General features: G+C 37.6%; 1 protein-coding gene across 2 annotated transcripts in view; it reads right to left on the bottom strand.

Annotated features, from left to right (window-relative positions):
• The window catches only part of LOC108272961 (TSC22 domain family protein 1), a 51,916-nt gene extending 42,049 nt beyond the window's left edge, over positions 1-9,867 (bottom strand). For both annotated transcript variants that reach the window (XR_008397255.1, XM_017481854.3), the window contains exon 1: positions 6,623-9,867. Coding sequence is in view for 1 of the 2 variants with exons in the window: in XM_017481854.3 (XP_017337343.1) it covers positions 6,623-8,877 (2,255 nt within the window). In the remaining variant the exon portion in view is untranslated. The remainder of the gene's footprint in view (positions 1-6,622) is intronic.
• Between the last annotated feature and the right edge of the window lie 7,322 nt (positions 9,868-17,189).

Here is a 17,189-nt window from a genome sequence, read left to right as displayed (position 1 = left end):
GACATTTTTGGACAAGCAAATATTTGATCATCTTTGAAAACAGTGCCTATTAATAACGTCGATATACTTGAACAAAAACAAAAGGTAAATTAGTTTTTCAATAATTAACTCAACAGAAATATCAACAGATGTGATCTTTTGTGGAAAAAGTAAGTACACCCTTGGCTTCAGAAGCTAGTATTACCCACTGTATACACTGTAGAAATAGCATCTTGTTTTGCAAAATTGTCCCTGAGGCAGCGAAGCAACTCCAAACCATATCACCACCATGCTTCACAGTTGGTATGAGGTGCTTCTCTTGAAAAACTGTCTTTGGTCTGTACCAAACGTGTCTGCTGTTACTGTGGCCAAACAACTATGTCCAGAGCACATTATTCCAAAAAAAGCTCATCTTTGCCTACGTGTTCATTGGCAAACTGTAGTCTTGCAAAGATTTTTTTCCAGGCATGCCTCCCATGCAAGTAAAATTTTTGCATACTCTATCTGGTTGTAGAAGCAAGTACTTTGACACCAATATTTTCAAGACTTACTAGGAGATCCTGTGATATTTTGAGATTCTTGTAGACTTCTTTTTGCGTCAGACGGTCTGCTGTGGGGACGGCCAGTCCTGGACAAACTGGCAGTTGTTAGAAATCTGCACCACTTGCAGATGATTTTCCTTACAGTGGAATGATGTATTTCAAATCATTTAGAGATCTTTTTAAATCCTTTGCCAGACTCATAGGCATCCACAACCATTTTTGTCTGAAGGCCTTTCAGATCTATTTGAATACACCACATGCCTCAATAGCAAAGGGAACACCAGACACTAGATATGACAGGGCTCTACAGTGCGACCATTTCACTCGCATTTGTGACTGAAAAGTTCATTGTGCAACTGTGAAAAAATATTTAGAAGCACCGGTGCAAGTGACCTGTTTGAAGATGTATAATACAATCGGAATAAAAACAAACTCCAAAATGCATCTACACCACGCAACAGTTACCTTCACACTGCTTTTCATCTCGGGCGGAGTAAATTAATAATAATGCTAATGCTACAAGGTGGGTTTTAATTCAAACTTCTTTATTAAAAAATTCCTCACCAATCATAATCAAGAGTGGCAACTGTTGAGTCTGTACACACACACACACACACAATACGCTGCTGCTCTCCTTCACTCTCGTAACTAACTCGTCCTGGCTCACACGCACAGCGCATTCACTAATTTAAGCTCACGGTTGCCAGATATCACTAGAAGAGTCAACTCCAGTTTTCATGTTTTGATTTAAATCCCCCCAAAATGCAATATTATCAGCAGACATGGCAACACTGTACTGAGGAACACATTTAAAAGGAACAAAAAAAACAAATAAAATGTAAATACAGAAAATGTGCTTAGTTATAAATAAATCAATCATTCAATATAAAAAAAAGATATAATTCAATAAAATATATTTAAAAAAAAGAGAAATGAAATAATGCTTAATTACTATTGGTTGCATTTAATATCAATTTGACATTAAGCTTAGTAAGCTATTTCCTTAGAAAGCTATTATCCTTTTTCCTAATCTGGATCATTTTTGTGCTAGTCTACTTTTAATTAGGACTCTTCATTGTTTAAAATATTTAAAAATAAATATTTTATGCTTGTTTATTTATCAATTAACCAACAGTATTTCTCATTGCTATTATTTTAACTCAATTAACAGTGACCATGAGCAGAGAGCTTACAATTAACTGTTTATGACCTCCTGATTAAAGTTTAAACAAAATAAAGATTGGTATCTGGATATGTATCGGCTGTAAAAATCCTGATCGGTGCATCAGTAATGAACACCATTAAACTAAAGCGCTTTGCATCTGACGGGTAAATGAACTCACCCAATCACATCCTATATGAGATTATTCAGATATATACACAATATACACAGAGCGGGTCGAGAACTGACTCCAGCCCAGAATCATGGCAGTGGAAATGTCTAATAGTGTAGCTTTAAATATATTTAGAGGAACAGACTTCAAACACTGAACATTGATGTTTATTGCATTTGTTTACAAGGTGGAACAGGTTAACAGTGGTTTTTTGCATACAGTCTGTAAAATTAACTGGAAATATTCAATTTAGTTTATCAGAAGGTAAATTAATGTGTCATGGCTCACACTATGTTCCTAAATTCTGTCATAATTGACCAGCTCAAGTTTTCTCATGCCTACTTGTGTGTTGTATTGTGGCACATAAATGTTACCATTTCTTTAAAATAAATTAAACTTCAACCTTGCTCCTATTTTTGGTTAAAAAAAAATAAATAAAATAAATTGTTACAGTAGAGCCCTGTGTTGATGAGTGGTTTGCATCTTGTGGTATGGCCTCTATATTTCTGCTCTCAAGGTGGATTGTGAAACCTTCACCCATGCCCTGTGGAAGTTGTTGGTAATGTCACTGACTTTTTTTTTTTTAATTTTCTTCACAGTTCTCACAATATTTCTATCAGCTTTTGTTATTTTCCTTGGCCAACCCACTTGGTGTCTGCTTCTCAGTACACCAGTGGTTTCTATCTTTTTCAGGCCATTCCAAATTGTTGTATTTGCCATGCCCAATGTTTGTGCAATGCCTCGGACTGATTTTCCCGTCTTTTCTCAGATTCAAAATGGCTTGCTTTTCTGCCATGGACAGCTCTCTGATCTTCACACTGGCTTATCATTCTTGACAACAATTGCAGTCTTCAGAGGAGAAACTGAAGTCTAAAACCAAGAGTAGATGTTCAGAGCTATTTATTGTTTAAATAATCAATCTAACTGGACACACACCTGGGTAACAAGAAACACCTGTCAGTCACATGTTCCAATATTTTGGCTCACCTACAAATTGAGTGGTCTGATACAAAATGTACCATGTCCTGTCAATTAATACATCTACATATATACCAGGAAATAAAAGCTGAGCTTCTAAACTCGCTTCTTATATTCATATTTTGATCTCAAGCCCCAATGAATTGGCTTTACCGTTCCAATTAAGGGTGCGCCAATTGTTATCAGCCGATAATTGTTTTAAATAGTTTGATCGGTGATCTCTATAAAGGCAGATCCAGAAGAGCACATCAGATGACGCAAAACTTGCAAGAATTTTTTTTTTACGTGCTGCTAAAATGGCTTCAACTATAGAAGGTAGACCGGTGAAGCCATTTTAGCCAGTTGTGTTAAAAAGACGATAAATTAGCAATTTGCAATGTGTGTACCAAGGAAATCCCACAAGGCAGAAAGTACCCAAAACATTTTAACACCACCAACCTCACCAGGCATTTGAAGGTTAGTCACATAAAGGAATATGAATAGTTTTCAATGTTAGCTAGTGCTGAGAGAGCAGGACAGTTCAGGTGCCACTCACTCAGCTGTTGGTACCAGAAACGTTTCAAAGACAGCAACCCTACATTAAGGACAGCAAGAAGCATAAAGAAATGGAATTGAATTGAAGAGCTCATGCAACAGATCAGCTCATCAACTGCATCTGCTGCAGATGTTATACCATCCATCAGAGCTTTAAGTCATGTTCTTGAGAAAACAGCAGAGACTGACCATGGTGTAAAAAACGTCAAAAGCCACGCTGTTGGAAGCAATCCAGAAAAGATTCTGTGACATTGAATCTGAGCGCCTGTATACCATCGCTACATATGGTTTCAAATCAGGGATCGGTCCCAAAAATCCTGATCGGAACACTCCTAGTTCCAGTAATTTCGGAGGGGACTGTACATCAATTCTCCATGGGCCAGTTTCAGAATCGCATTCAACATTCACACAAATACAAGCACATGGGGAACATTTTGCACACAATCTGTAGACAGCACACTTAAACCACTATGAGGCATAATAATGCTGCATTTTGCTGCATCAGGTTAAAAATTCCTCTTATCCTTAAATGGAATTTGCACCAGTAGGTTTCAAAGAGCTTGTGACGGACAAGATTGAAAAAGGGCAACCTCAGCTGTATTTACGGAGTGCACTAAAAAATTAGGCAAAATGACAAACTTTGATCAGGTTTCTAATAGGTGACGATCATTTTAAAATGTGTGACTACCCTTACTTAAGTGCTAGACTAGGCATTTGCCAAGTTCCCAATAGTAACATGCTGCCCTGATTCCAGTACTTGTGGGATGTCTCTGCCCTGTTCTGACCTTATGCTTTGGTATGACAGACAGATATCCAGAGATAAATACTCCTGGGAATACTACACATCATCAACACAAAGACTATGCATGCTTTCCAAATGAGCATGTTAACAAGCAATAAAGTCCTGAGCTAGACCAGAGCCAAAAATGGCAGGCATGAACTGATTCAAAACTAAAAACCTACAACACCACATTCATGTATTGTTCATGACATGACATGACAGGATTGGGGTTCTTACAAATAGCCCAGAAGTACAACAGAACCAAACACAGCAGCCAACTCAGTATAGTATAGCTAAAACCAGTTACAACAGGCAAAATAGGCTGCTGAATTACAACAGTGATGACAATTTTTGGCTTGACTGTAGAACTGTATTTAATTAATTCTATAGCCAAAACCACATTCAATAACTGCCATGACTGAAGTCAGTGGGGGGAAAAAATTAAAGGACAAATAAATGGCAGGTCAAGTGCCTTTAGCAGACACTAAGCGTCTTAATTGAAGGTGCAACTGAGGTTAATGTTATTAAATGAGTGGGCAGTTACATGAAGTAAACTTCAGTTCGGAAAACACGCTCCGGAGAGTAAATACTAAACTTGTGTCCCAAATGACACACTTTCACTATGCACTACCCAGCTAGTGCAGTGTTTTTCAACAGGGGTGCGCGGACACCTAGTAGTCAGTGGTGTAATTGCAGGGGGTCCGTAGGAAAGTTTTAGAAATGTTTAAATAATATTATATATATACATATATATATATATATATATATATATATATATATATATATATATATATATATATACATATATATATATATATATATATATATACATATATACATATATATATATATATTTTTTTTTTTTTTTGTTAAATGTATAAAAACATTCAAATTAGATGTTTTAAAATTAATCAATTTGGTTATTCACAAATATCATTCATTGATGGATTTATTTTAAAATTTATTTACAAATTAAATTAAAATTTGCAAAAACCTATGAGTGGTAGACAAGTTCAAGTGTCACATTAACGGAAAAAATAAACAAAGTATAATTCAGAGAGTCAAAATAAAATGTCACACCAACAATAAAATGTAAAAAATAAAATCTTGAAGTGTTCTGATTCAATTTTAAATGTTAATATTATTAATGTTACATATTAATAAAATAAAGCAACATATATAGAAACGACTGTTAAATATATAGGGTCCTTGAGGATTTTCAAAATATGCTAGGGGTCCAAAGCTCACAAAAGGTTGAGAACCACTGGTCTAGGGTATGAATTTTACAAAGGTAATATCATCTCAAATGGAACACATTCATTTTTTACTAACCTGAAAGTTTGCCCCATCAGATTAATCGAAAAAAAATTAATAAATATTCGGCAAACTAATCGATTATGAAAATAATCGTTAGTTGCAGCCCTAGTGACCACGCACTAAAACACAAACAATAAATACCTAAAGCTTAAAGAATTCACAATGCTGTATAACAAGAGTCCTCATTGTAATGTTATTTTAGTCTGAGTAAAATTGACAAAAATTAATAAATACGACACTACAAAATATTGGTAATTTAAAAATATTTGTCAGAAGACAAAAACTATGCTATTACATTATCATTATATTGGTGGCACAAAATGGTCTTAAAACGAGAATAATATTGTTTATCACAGTTATTTCTGGGACAAAATATTGTCCAAAAAAATTAGTTATCATGACAGGTCTACTGCCCTGCTGCTTGTACATAGAACTGTGAAGATGCAGCACCAGAATATGACAGAGGCCAAAGCTGGCTGAAGAGAAAAGCTTGAACAGCTTTTTAGGTCAATAGCTCGTATATAGGGGTTGACCACTTGCAGCACAGAACTCTCACTGGTCTGGCTGTGTCGATATAAAGTCTGATTCAGGTACAGAAAAACAAAAACAAACACACAATACCTCCACACTGACTGTGATGGTGTTAAAAAAACATGCATGGCAATGAATCAAGTCCTAGGATGGTCCCTGACATGGGAATAGAAACATCACTAGTGCTCTGAATAAAAGGAGAGAGATTATGTTCTATTCGGTCATCACAAGCCATCTGAGTAGCAGATACTCACTGTACATTTAAAGAGAGTTACATGATATAAATGAATTCTTTCCAACTACAGGACCATTTGTGCAATATTTAGAAGCAGGAAACTAGCTCAAGCTCAAAGTAAGTGGACATTGAGCATTTCACTCAAAAGCAACTACCTGAAGTGCACACGCAAACAGAGAATGTTTCCGTAAAGATCATTGTGCTATACAGACCAAACAATGACAGACTATTGTTTTTGGCAAAACAATCCAATATCTGACATTCCTAATATTTTTAGTGTTTATGTAAACCACAAGTTAGAGCAGGTGTTCGTCTCTGTATGAGCAATAGCTATATAAAAATGTTTGTTTCAGTTGAATGAATTTATATTTGATGTCACAATAACTCTTACCTGTCTTCATCTGTGCCTGCAGACGTTGCTAAAGAACCAGCATCTCCACTGGCACTACCCTCATGTACAAAACTGGCACTTGCTTCAAAGCCACAATGTCCAGCAAGCCCCGACACACCACCTGTTGCCAGCCGGGGCAGAGAAAATAGGGACTGGTGCTGGAAAAGTAGACGCCCAGCATCTTCGAGCTGGGAGGCTGTCAGAGGTGTTACACCACTATAAGGGCCTCTTGCTAGGGGAAGCTGGGAGGACTGGCCTCCCTTGTGGTGCAAAGTCAGACCTAGCCCACCAGAGTGACCTCCAACAGTACCTCCATGCATGAGGGAAGTAGGAATGCCTAGTTGAATATTGCTCTGAAGAGAAGAGGAAGGTAAACTAGGTGCAGTCTGGCCTGTAGTCAAAGATGTTGGTTGGGGTGGCTGATTAGCAGTGGCCTGCTGTTGCTGCTCTGAGGGCATTTGCGTTTGATGTTGCTGGACCTGATTTACTGTGCTACCTTGTGCGAACTGTGGAATTGGAACTTGGGGCCTTGAAGATACAGAGTGTGAGACAGTCATTGTGGGAGTCCCAAATGGAAGGCTAGGTCCTGGGGTAGCCCTAGGTGTTATACTGCTCTGAACTGGCAGCATCTGATGAGACTGTGCTGGGGATTGGATGCAATGTGAGATTTGGGCATAATCTACTGACTGCAAACCCAGGTTCATGAGCACAGAAGGCTGTTGATTAATAGGGTAGCCACTCTTTAACTGGCCAGTGTGGCCCTCTGCGATGTAGGGGCTCTGCTGTTCAGCCCTGGGAGGGGGAGGCTGACCTTCAGTTCCTAATAGATTTGGGACTGAAACAACTTGTGGGTTGTTAGGGGAGACTACAGCTGGTGAAGCAAGAGTGTGCATTCCAGTATCTTGAGAATGTGTGTGAAGTTGGGGAGAGTTTTGGGAAAGACTTGGTTGTAGAACAGGGACAGCAGGTTGTACAAATATCGGCTGGGGAGGCTGTATTCCTTGATCTCCTGCACCACTCATCGTGCTACAAGATGAACCTCCACTTGTGCTTTCACTCTCGGAATGGATGAAGCACTCCACAGCTTGATAGGTAGGTGCTGCATCTGTAAACGGAGCTGCAGTAGGAGCTTCTTTCTCATAATACTCTGTGCACATCCACCGTCCCTTTCTGAAGGGCTCCGAGCTGGAGTCCAACTTCACTACTCTGAAACGGGATGCAATGGATGTGGAAGCCTGAATTTGAGGGGTGCTGGATGCTGGAGGAGGCTGCACAGCTGTTACTATAATTCCCATTGTACTGTTTCCTTCAGGCACTGTTTCACCAAGGAGTCCTTCTCCAGTAGCATTTGACCCAATCACACCCCCTGGCATCCCTGTTTCACTGGCACCACTTGTAGAGCCTGATGCTGAAAATAACGTCTGGTTCACTTTTCCAGTGGCACTTACATCAACAACAGCAGCTTGGACTGAGGTGGATATTTGGGTTATATTCTGGACAGCAGTAAAAGATTGCACAGTGGTGCCTGTAGATGGAGCACTGCTATTTAGTGATGCAAAGCACACAGGTACCCCTTGAAATGGCTGTTGTGGCATAGCCATTGAGGCCATCCCCAGGTCCTTATGGTGTCCAGGATAGTGGTTATGGTGATGAACAGTCCCATTCACCATATATCCTGGTTGTACAGAGTGCAAGTGAGGATTCACTGGCTCATTAGGTGATATAACTCCAGGAGTCTCTCCTCCATGTAGACTATTTAGCGTTTCTTCAGAAGAACTTCTCTCAGGAATACCCGTGTCAGTGGCCCGTGACACAGACACGTCAAGAATTTCAGAAGAGGACAGATCCTCAGTATGTGACTCATCCATATCGTCATAGCTCTCTTGATCATCTGTTATACTGTTGTTAGTGCTAGCACTGACCTGCGCCGGCAAGACACTTGTAATCTGAAAGCCACTCTTCTTTTTCACTTGGGCCCCAGCGCTTTGGTGAGATTGAGACTGCACCTGTACATTCAGGCTGGTGGCAGAATGATGAGGGCTTGGTGAGGATGATCCAGCTGGGGGTGTATGCTGAAATAATTGTGATAACTGGTGGTCATCAGTCGGGATGGCATTACAGTTCATGCTGACTGCGTTCAACGAGGCAGACGTACCACCACTTCCCGTGTTACTGCCCCTACGACTGGTAAAAACAGATGCGTGTGCCACCTTATTGGTCCCGGGAGAATCCCCGGTTGATTCAGACTGATGCATTTCATAAAACCGTGTATTCACTAAGTAGAGAAAAGCTAAAGTAACCCGTGCTTTGGTATAAAGTGTCGGCTAGCGCACAAGCTCCGGTTTAAGGACTGGCGTAGTTAGCGGAATGCTAGTTAACAAACAGTACACTAATATTCACAGATTAAAACTAGTGTGAGACGCATGACAAAGATCCGCTGCAATGAAAACGAACTTTTTATGTGTACAAAGCTTAACGTTAATACTCTAACGCTAACTAAGCAGGTCGGTGCCTACAAGCTAGCTACAATGCTAAAATACTTTCGTGGACCAACGACTGCTAGGTTTCCAGATCGGACCTGTCTGAAATACATACAGAAGTGCATGTGCGTGTTAGGCACAGTTCAACGCATGGTATCTAAACACGTATTTCCATGTCCCAAATTCTGGGTTGAGACTGACATCCGTTATCATACAACGATAGGAGCTGGCTAGATCATTCAATACAAACTGTTGTCATACGACATCACCTCCATCATACTCGGGCGAACGTTGTTGGACTGGAGCGCGTATTATTCTGCTTGATGGTTTAATAAAGACAACGCGACTAAAGCATCTTCTACAATAAAATCCTTGTTCTGGTTTTAGTCCTCTTCAAATGGTTGTCAATTTGGTATATCCATTTCATGGTTTCAGGTGGTTTGCTGTATCATTCTCTTTCCTGTGATCTTCAGCCGCGCAATGGCATAGTTGAATGCCGTTAGCTAGCATGCTAACAAATCCTCCTTTGACAACAAATGGGAGGAAACCCATTTGCACCAGGCAGAGTGGACACGGGTTCACTGCTTTAGCGGGTTATGTAGTGAGATGGAATAATAACAAAAACGAAAATATCACAAATATAATACACTTATATGGCACACTTTACTTTTTGAGGTATTTGTTTCATGGTATTTTTCTCTTTTGGATTCTCATTAATTTGCGCTTCAGTTCAGTTATGCCTTATTCAACAAGGACGAGTCACGTTCAAATTACGTCATCAGTCTGAGACGATTGTAGTGTTTTTGTCTGTTTGTTTTATTCCAGCTTTTAATGTTAACAGCACATCCCCCCCCCCCCCCATAAATATTTCATAATTTTTTTTCACATGAATATTTATCACACACACACACACACACACACACACACAAACACACACACACATATATATATATATATATATATATATATATATATATATATATATATATATATATAAATTATTTATTTTTCCACTGGCTGCGTTCACGCCATGTCGGAATTACCGTAATTACTCGATGACACCCTCGGAGCAGTTCACGTCCTCTGTGCTAGCTACATTAAGCTGTATTGTATGCATTTCGTTTATTTTCAGATTAATCTTGCATTATTAAGAGATTAATAATAGACGATTATACAGATTATTATACAGAAATATTACGATAAGTACTTAACTACATTTTACTTACAAACAACCCAACATGAATACTGCAGGAATATTTCAACTAAATTTTTTAAATGATTTTCAACTAATTTTTTTGTAGAAATACCTGCAGGAATTCTATGAAAGAAAAATGTATATGCAAGAATTATATCCTCTAGGAATTATGTCCTGCAGGTCTATTTAAAACACAAACTTCCTGCAGGAGTATTGTGCAGGATAAATATGAAATTCTGCAGGACATGGCGAGTGTTTGTGTCCTGCAGGATACATACAGGGGAAATAACTTCACAACAAAGCAAAGTATTTTCATAAATTAAATATTTTATTTATTGAAATTATGTCACATAATAACTGATGTAATCTTTAAAGTTTCCAAGCAATACAATTCACACCTAAAAAAACAAAAACAAAATGAAAACAGGTAAGAAATTATTTTATAAATAATAATATTAACTGTGTTTGCTTGTAAGCGAGCTAACGTTATGCTAACCGCTGTGTGTAAATAATAAAATTAGCAGTGTTTGATAGTAAGCAAGCTAATTATGCGGTCACAAATACATAACGAAACAGTAATTTGGTACACCATAATGATTAAAGAAATTATTTAATAAAAGCAGGACTATACCGCCTCAGACACACGATGGCTGATGACAGTTGAATTAATGCATTTGATACCTTTTTTACTGCTTTGAAATACAATAACATAAAAGGAAAAGGAAGAGAAAAAACAACAATAGCACCTCAATGAGGAAGAAAAATATGATCATGATTCTTCAGAAACTTGTTATTCTTATTGTTATCAATGAGTTTAAAATATTTTACAATAAGAGAAACCTCAGCAAGAAAGATATCAAATCTAGGCAAAATGTATTTATTTACAGGAAATAAGAAGTTGTCCAATCAGCAGATAAATAAATCCTGCAAGAATTGTCTTTGTCCAAGGTCAAATCAGCATATATGAGGACAATTGTGATTCCTGAAAAACATGGCCGCCATTGGTTGAGCAATGTTCAGCAGCTATTAGACACGCTTAATGAAGGCCGATATTTCTTAATATTATCTTGGTTTTATTGATTTAGGTGCTTATAGGATTGCACATTATTAAGTAATATCTTTTAATATATTTAAGGGTCCTAAACGGCTTGAACCCCGATAATTGCTGCTTGCAGCTATATTTATTTATTTATTTATTTATTTATTTATTTATTATTCTGCCCTAAAACCGATTGTGCAGACCAAACTGTAAGGCCTAGAGAGCTGAAAATTTAACCTAAGATCGGCCAGAAAATTTGGCGCAGTTTTGCCACATGGTGGCGCTTTAATACTGAAAAAACATGAAAACAGGGCATGGGCACTTTTATTTAAATGGCTATAACTCTTGAACAGAATGAGATATTTTCACCAAACTTTGGATACTTAAGTATGGGTTAAATCTGAGGACAATTCTAAAAAAAATACTGATTGTGACCAGTTAGCAGCCATTGGTTGAGCAATGTTCCGCAGCTATTAGACAAGCTTATTGAAGGCCAATATTTCTTAAAATTATCTTGGTTTTTCTCTGATTTAGGTGCTTATAGGATTGCACAATATTAAGTAATATCTTTTAACATCTTTAAGGGCCCTAAATGGCTTGAACTCCGATAATTGCTGTTTGCAGCTATATTGAGGGGCGAAGACTGTAGTTTTCTTCCTCTTATTATTATTCTTCATCTGCTCCCACTCTGGAAGTCTATGGCAGTCCATAGAATGGCTTGCAGGAAAGTTATGAATTTTACACACAGACAGAGGACAGTCCGTTGCATTAATACAGCAAATTTGGAGTATATGGTGATTCCTTGGCTAAAGACGATTCGATTGCACCCTATGAGGTCATTTTCCGTCATGAAAATATTCTTGCCATTTTTAATTGTTTTGAAAACTTACTTTTTCGAAGCTTCTTACTGACTTTTTTAAGGGGTAATTTTCTCTCTATTTATATCTTTCTACTATATCTATCCACTACATGTCAGGCCTTTTTTATTACTTGCGTAAATTGGAATTTATTATCAGTGTTGAAACCAGTTGTGTACAATTGTTTTTCAAGATTCTTTGTTGAATAGAAAGTTCAAAATAACAACAATTATCTGAAATAGAGCTCTTTTGTAACATTATACATTACCGTTCAAACATTTGGGGTTAGTAAGTATTTATTTATTTTTTGGGGAAAGAAATTAAAGAAATTTTATTCAGCAAGAATGCATTAAATTGATCAGAAGTGACAGTAAAGACATGTATAATGTTACAAAAGATTCTATTTAAGATAAATGCTGTCATTTGTAACTTTCTATTCGTCAGAGAATCATGAAAAAAAAATTTTACACAACTGATTTCAACATTGATAATAATCAGAAATTTTTCTTGAGCAGCAAATCAGCATATTAGAATGATTTCTGAAGGATCACATGACACTGAAGACTGGCGTAATGATGCTGAAAATTCAGCTTTGATCACAAGAATAAATTTCATTTTACTATATACTCACATAGAAAACAGCTATTTTAAATTGTAATAATATTTCACAATATTACTGTTTTTACTGTATTTTTTATCAAATAAATGCAGCTTTGGTAAGCAGAAGAGACTTCTTTTAAAAACATTTTTTTTTTAAATCTTTTGAACGGTAGTTTATATTTAATTTTATTATGTATGGTTATTTTAAAAATATTGAAACCAAAATGTTGAGTGCAGGTAAAGAGGACCTCCACTAAGGCAAGCACAGTCCATTCCAGTTTAGCGGAGGGTAGTGGCTGGAGCTCAGCACAGGTCAGCAGTGACAAGATCTCAGAAGAAGGCAAATGCAGTGATAACAGCTTTGTATGGGTCTGTACCAACAGGAGCTCAGCAAAGATCAGCCCCAAACGAAAGCAAAGAGCAGGTCAGCACCAGCAAAAGCATAGAGCAAGTCAGCAGCTTCTCCAAGGAAGTTGATACCTGCAGAAATCAGTTAGAAGTATGGAGGATACAATACTCCCCATGGCTGTACATCAATGAAAACAGAATTGGATATATTGCATGTAGAAATGTAAAACAAATGTGATAAAAAAAAAAAAGGTGTTCAAGTGGCAGAGGAGTGGGCTTTAGGGATGGTCCAAGCAATTAATGTATGTACCACGAGGAAACAAATATACAAACACAGTCAGGCTCATCAGAGTGCTCTAGAAATTGAAGCCCAGAAAGAAAAAGAGATCCTCCCCACATTAACAGAGAAGGTTAATGATGCTCTTGACAGAGAAACAGCAAACAGTCTAAGAACAGCCTACTGTACAATAAAAGAGAGATTAGCTTTCAGTAAAATGTGCAGACTGAATATGCTACAAGAGATAGAGGAAAAATGGGCCCTTCACACCGATCAGATCATACTTGTATCGCCATGATTGAACACAGTGCCACAAAAATGAAAGTCAATGATATCTGTATAGAAGTCCAATTATTCTTTTCGGAGTTTGACAGTTGATGAAAGCAGTAAATTTGGCAAAAGCTATTTAATAATTTACTTGACAGCAGATGTGTGTGACAGTCAGAGAGGACATTGAAAACATTTTCCTTGATCTTGTAGAGCTAGATAAGGGAACAACAGTAGCATTGTATCAAGCTCTTAATACCTCAGGTTTGGACAATGAATATTTAAAATAACACCTGATCAGCATTGCCACATATGGAGCATTAGTCATTACAGGAAGAGAGACTGGATTGATTGCAAGGTTGAGAAAAGACTTCCCTTTATTGAAGAGCATTCATCAAAACTGCACAATCAAAACACATCTCTCACTGATGCCAGTCGGTGCACTCTTTTGACTATGGAGGTCCTGGAGGCCATGAAAACCTATCAGGAAAGTCACTAACAAAAGCAGAAGTGAGGATAACACCATGCATGTTCAAAGACATCACACTAGAAGCCACCAAGGACAATATCAGCAAGGGGCAGTTCCTTCAGGCTGTCATTGATAATCTCTCTGTACATCTCCCTGACTCAGAACTTACTGAACTTCTGACACCACTTGCACCTTCCTGTTGGCCCAAAGACTGTAATTCCCTTGCCCTCTATGGTGAAAATGAAATTCATAACCTTGCTATCTGGGAGTACCCACCAGCTGCTGTTGGGGAGTACAGGTTGTGGAAACTTGAAGGGGATTGTCCTGGGAAGACAATCAAGAGGCTGATTACTGCTAACAAAACCTACCTGGCTCCTCAGCTGAATGTGAACGTGGCTTTTCAGCCATGAGTGATACTGCTAACAAAAGGACAAAATGCCTGATGGCCAAAAGCCTTTCTTCTGTCCAGTTTCTAGACATCAATGGCTCTCCAGTAGAGCAGTTTGACCCAAAATTGTTTGTGTTCTCTTGGCTGAAAGTGCAACCAACCATCAGCTATCAACTGCAACCATGACAAGAAGGCAAGCACAGACAAAACCAGACAGACCATTATGGTATGTTCTAGGTGGAATAGTTATGCATTAAAACGTATAATGTGTAAGTCGTTAATCCTGCAGGGATGATGTACAGTATTTTTGTAGGCCACCCCAGAAGTTAGCAGCACCCTGGTTCCCTTGACAAAAAGTTAATAGGATTTTTCCATTGGCTTTTGGATTATTGCAGAAAATAAACCCTGTGACCAACAAAAGTTTATGATTCTTACATGTTTCGTTCATTAAGATAATCTTCACAAATTAATACATTTATGAATGTTGAAGCCTAAATACAATCACCAGAAGTAAAAACTAAAATAATAAACGAACCACACTGTGGCCGCATGACTTCAACATCACCACTGCTACGCTTCCGACAACTGTTTCAATCTTTATTTAAAAAACACTGCAATTGGAAAAAACTATAAATTGATAAATCCACAAGTTGGAAAGTTTGAGTTGCAACAGCGTGAGTATAAACACCACAAGGCTGTAGGAGATAAGTCTTCATATTCAGTGTGTTTAATGTCCCCAACAACTTCTGTAGTACCACTTAGCCACTTGTTAGCAACCATCTTTTTCAAGACTCGTAAAAGCTTTTTTAAAAATCCCGAGTGGGGTATTACTGATGTATTTTATGTTGTAGTATAAAACATGAACATATCTTGAGCTTGTGTTAACCACAGACCTTATTTCAGGCATTTAACCAAAAACCCATTGACTTCGGGACGATGGAGGTCAAGTACACAGAAAAATCAAGATCATGAGAAAACAATTTTTTGTTATGTCGAGATCACGAGAAAACAACAACAAAAAAAACTAATAATGCATAGCCGCTTAGTGCTTCTGTACCCATGGAGCAACCTCATCATCATCATCATCATCATCATCATCATCATCATCATCATCTTCTTCTTTTCTTTTAATGGCGGTTGGCAAACCTACTTCAAGGTGCATTTCCACCACCGACTTGTTTTCGAATGTTGTATAGATGACGTCCTTTTACCTTCCCATTTCTTAATTATAGCCTCTCAAATTACTCCTTTCATTTCTGCTTTACTTAGTGATATGTTTATATGTGTTGGCGTATTTTAGTGCCTTCTTAACCATTTGATCAGCTTCCTCATTTCCTTCTATCCCAACTTGTGCAGGTACCCATAAGAATGATATACTTAATCTATATTAGCAAATTTTGAACATGCTTTGTAAAATATCATATATCTTGTCTAGATGTAGACTTGCGACTTAATACACTTGTCAAAACAGAATCTGAGTCACAGCAAATGACTGTTCTTAATGGCTGTTCATCTGAGCAGAGGAGGAATATGTGGCCATACCCTATAACACACATATCCAAGAAATACTCTAGCTAGTGGCTTCTCCTCATCAAATTGCAACATGACTGATCAACTGTCCATCCTTTCTTTATTTCTAACACATTTCAGTCTTCTAACATTGTTCACTGTCGGCCCTCTAACTTTAATTTTTATTGTCTCATCAGATATATCAGTAAGTACCCCTATTATCCACTTCTTTTCTTCCACTTTTCTTAGTTGAGGATTTTTTGGCCCATCAAGTATTTTAATCCTAATGCTGCTTTTTGTTGTTTTTCATCTTTACAAAATAGTAGCATTCTATTATCTCTCAACATTTTTGCAGTGTCAATTTTTCCTAGCTTGTCTTTTAGCACTTTAGTTCATTTTAATGGGTTTATTGTTCTCACCAATTCAGAAATCAATTTCATCATTACTTTATATGCCTCCTTTTTCTTTCTATTTGCACCGTTTTCTCTCACTATATTTACCCAACATTGAACTCCAATTTTTCTTCCGTTTCCTATTTTCTACTAAACATCCAATTACTATTTCTAGATCCCTCCTTACAAACATCAAACATATCTCCACAGGCAAGCCATGTGAACCGGCTGTGACTGTGCTGCTGAGTCATAGTCCATTCTCCCCTCTAATGCCCGAGTTGGGGGGTGTGCCATCTCTGCCAAAGGCACTCAGATTTCCCATTACTGAAACTATGCTTTTAGTCCTCTCTAGCATCTGGCATGAGCCATAAGTTTTAACAGATTTATAAAAATTTTAAAATAGGCCAAAAATAGAAAACATCACTCTGGCAGTGTTAAAATATGCCAGGAAGAATAAAATATTTTCCCCCACTATTAATATTATGAAGTTGGGAATTTATTACTTTTACTAATGAAGGAACATCTGCAAACCTAATACTAAATATCTAGCTATAAATTGCAGTTTAGAGCATCGGAGCAGTTTATATTTAACTTGCTGCTATGAATCAAATCAGCATAAGATTCAAATGCTGGTTCATCATTGAAAAGAATTTTACTGAAACAAGGAGGCAATAGTATTTACTTGAAAAAACATGTCACGTAACTTGACAGGCAGGATAACCAGTCGTAAACTGAGACTTATTAAA

The sequence above is a fragment of the Ictalurus punctatus genome, chromosome 12 (genome assembly GCF_001660625.3).
Source record: "Ictalurus punctatus breed USDA103 chromosome 12, Coco_2.0, whole genome shotgun sequence".
Taxonomy (NCBI): Eukaryota; Metazoa; Chordata; class Actinopteri; order Siluriformes; family Ictaluridae; genus Ictalurus; species Ictalurus punctatus.
Note: the sequence above shows the minus strand (reverse complement) of the source record. Positions and strands in the feature narration are given on the sequence as shown.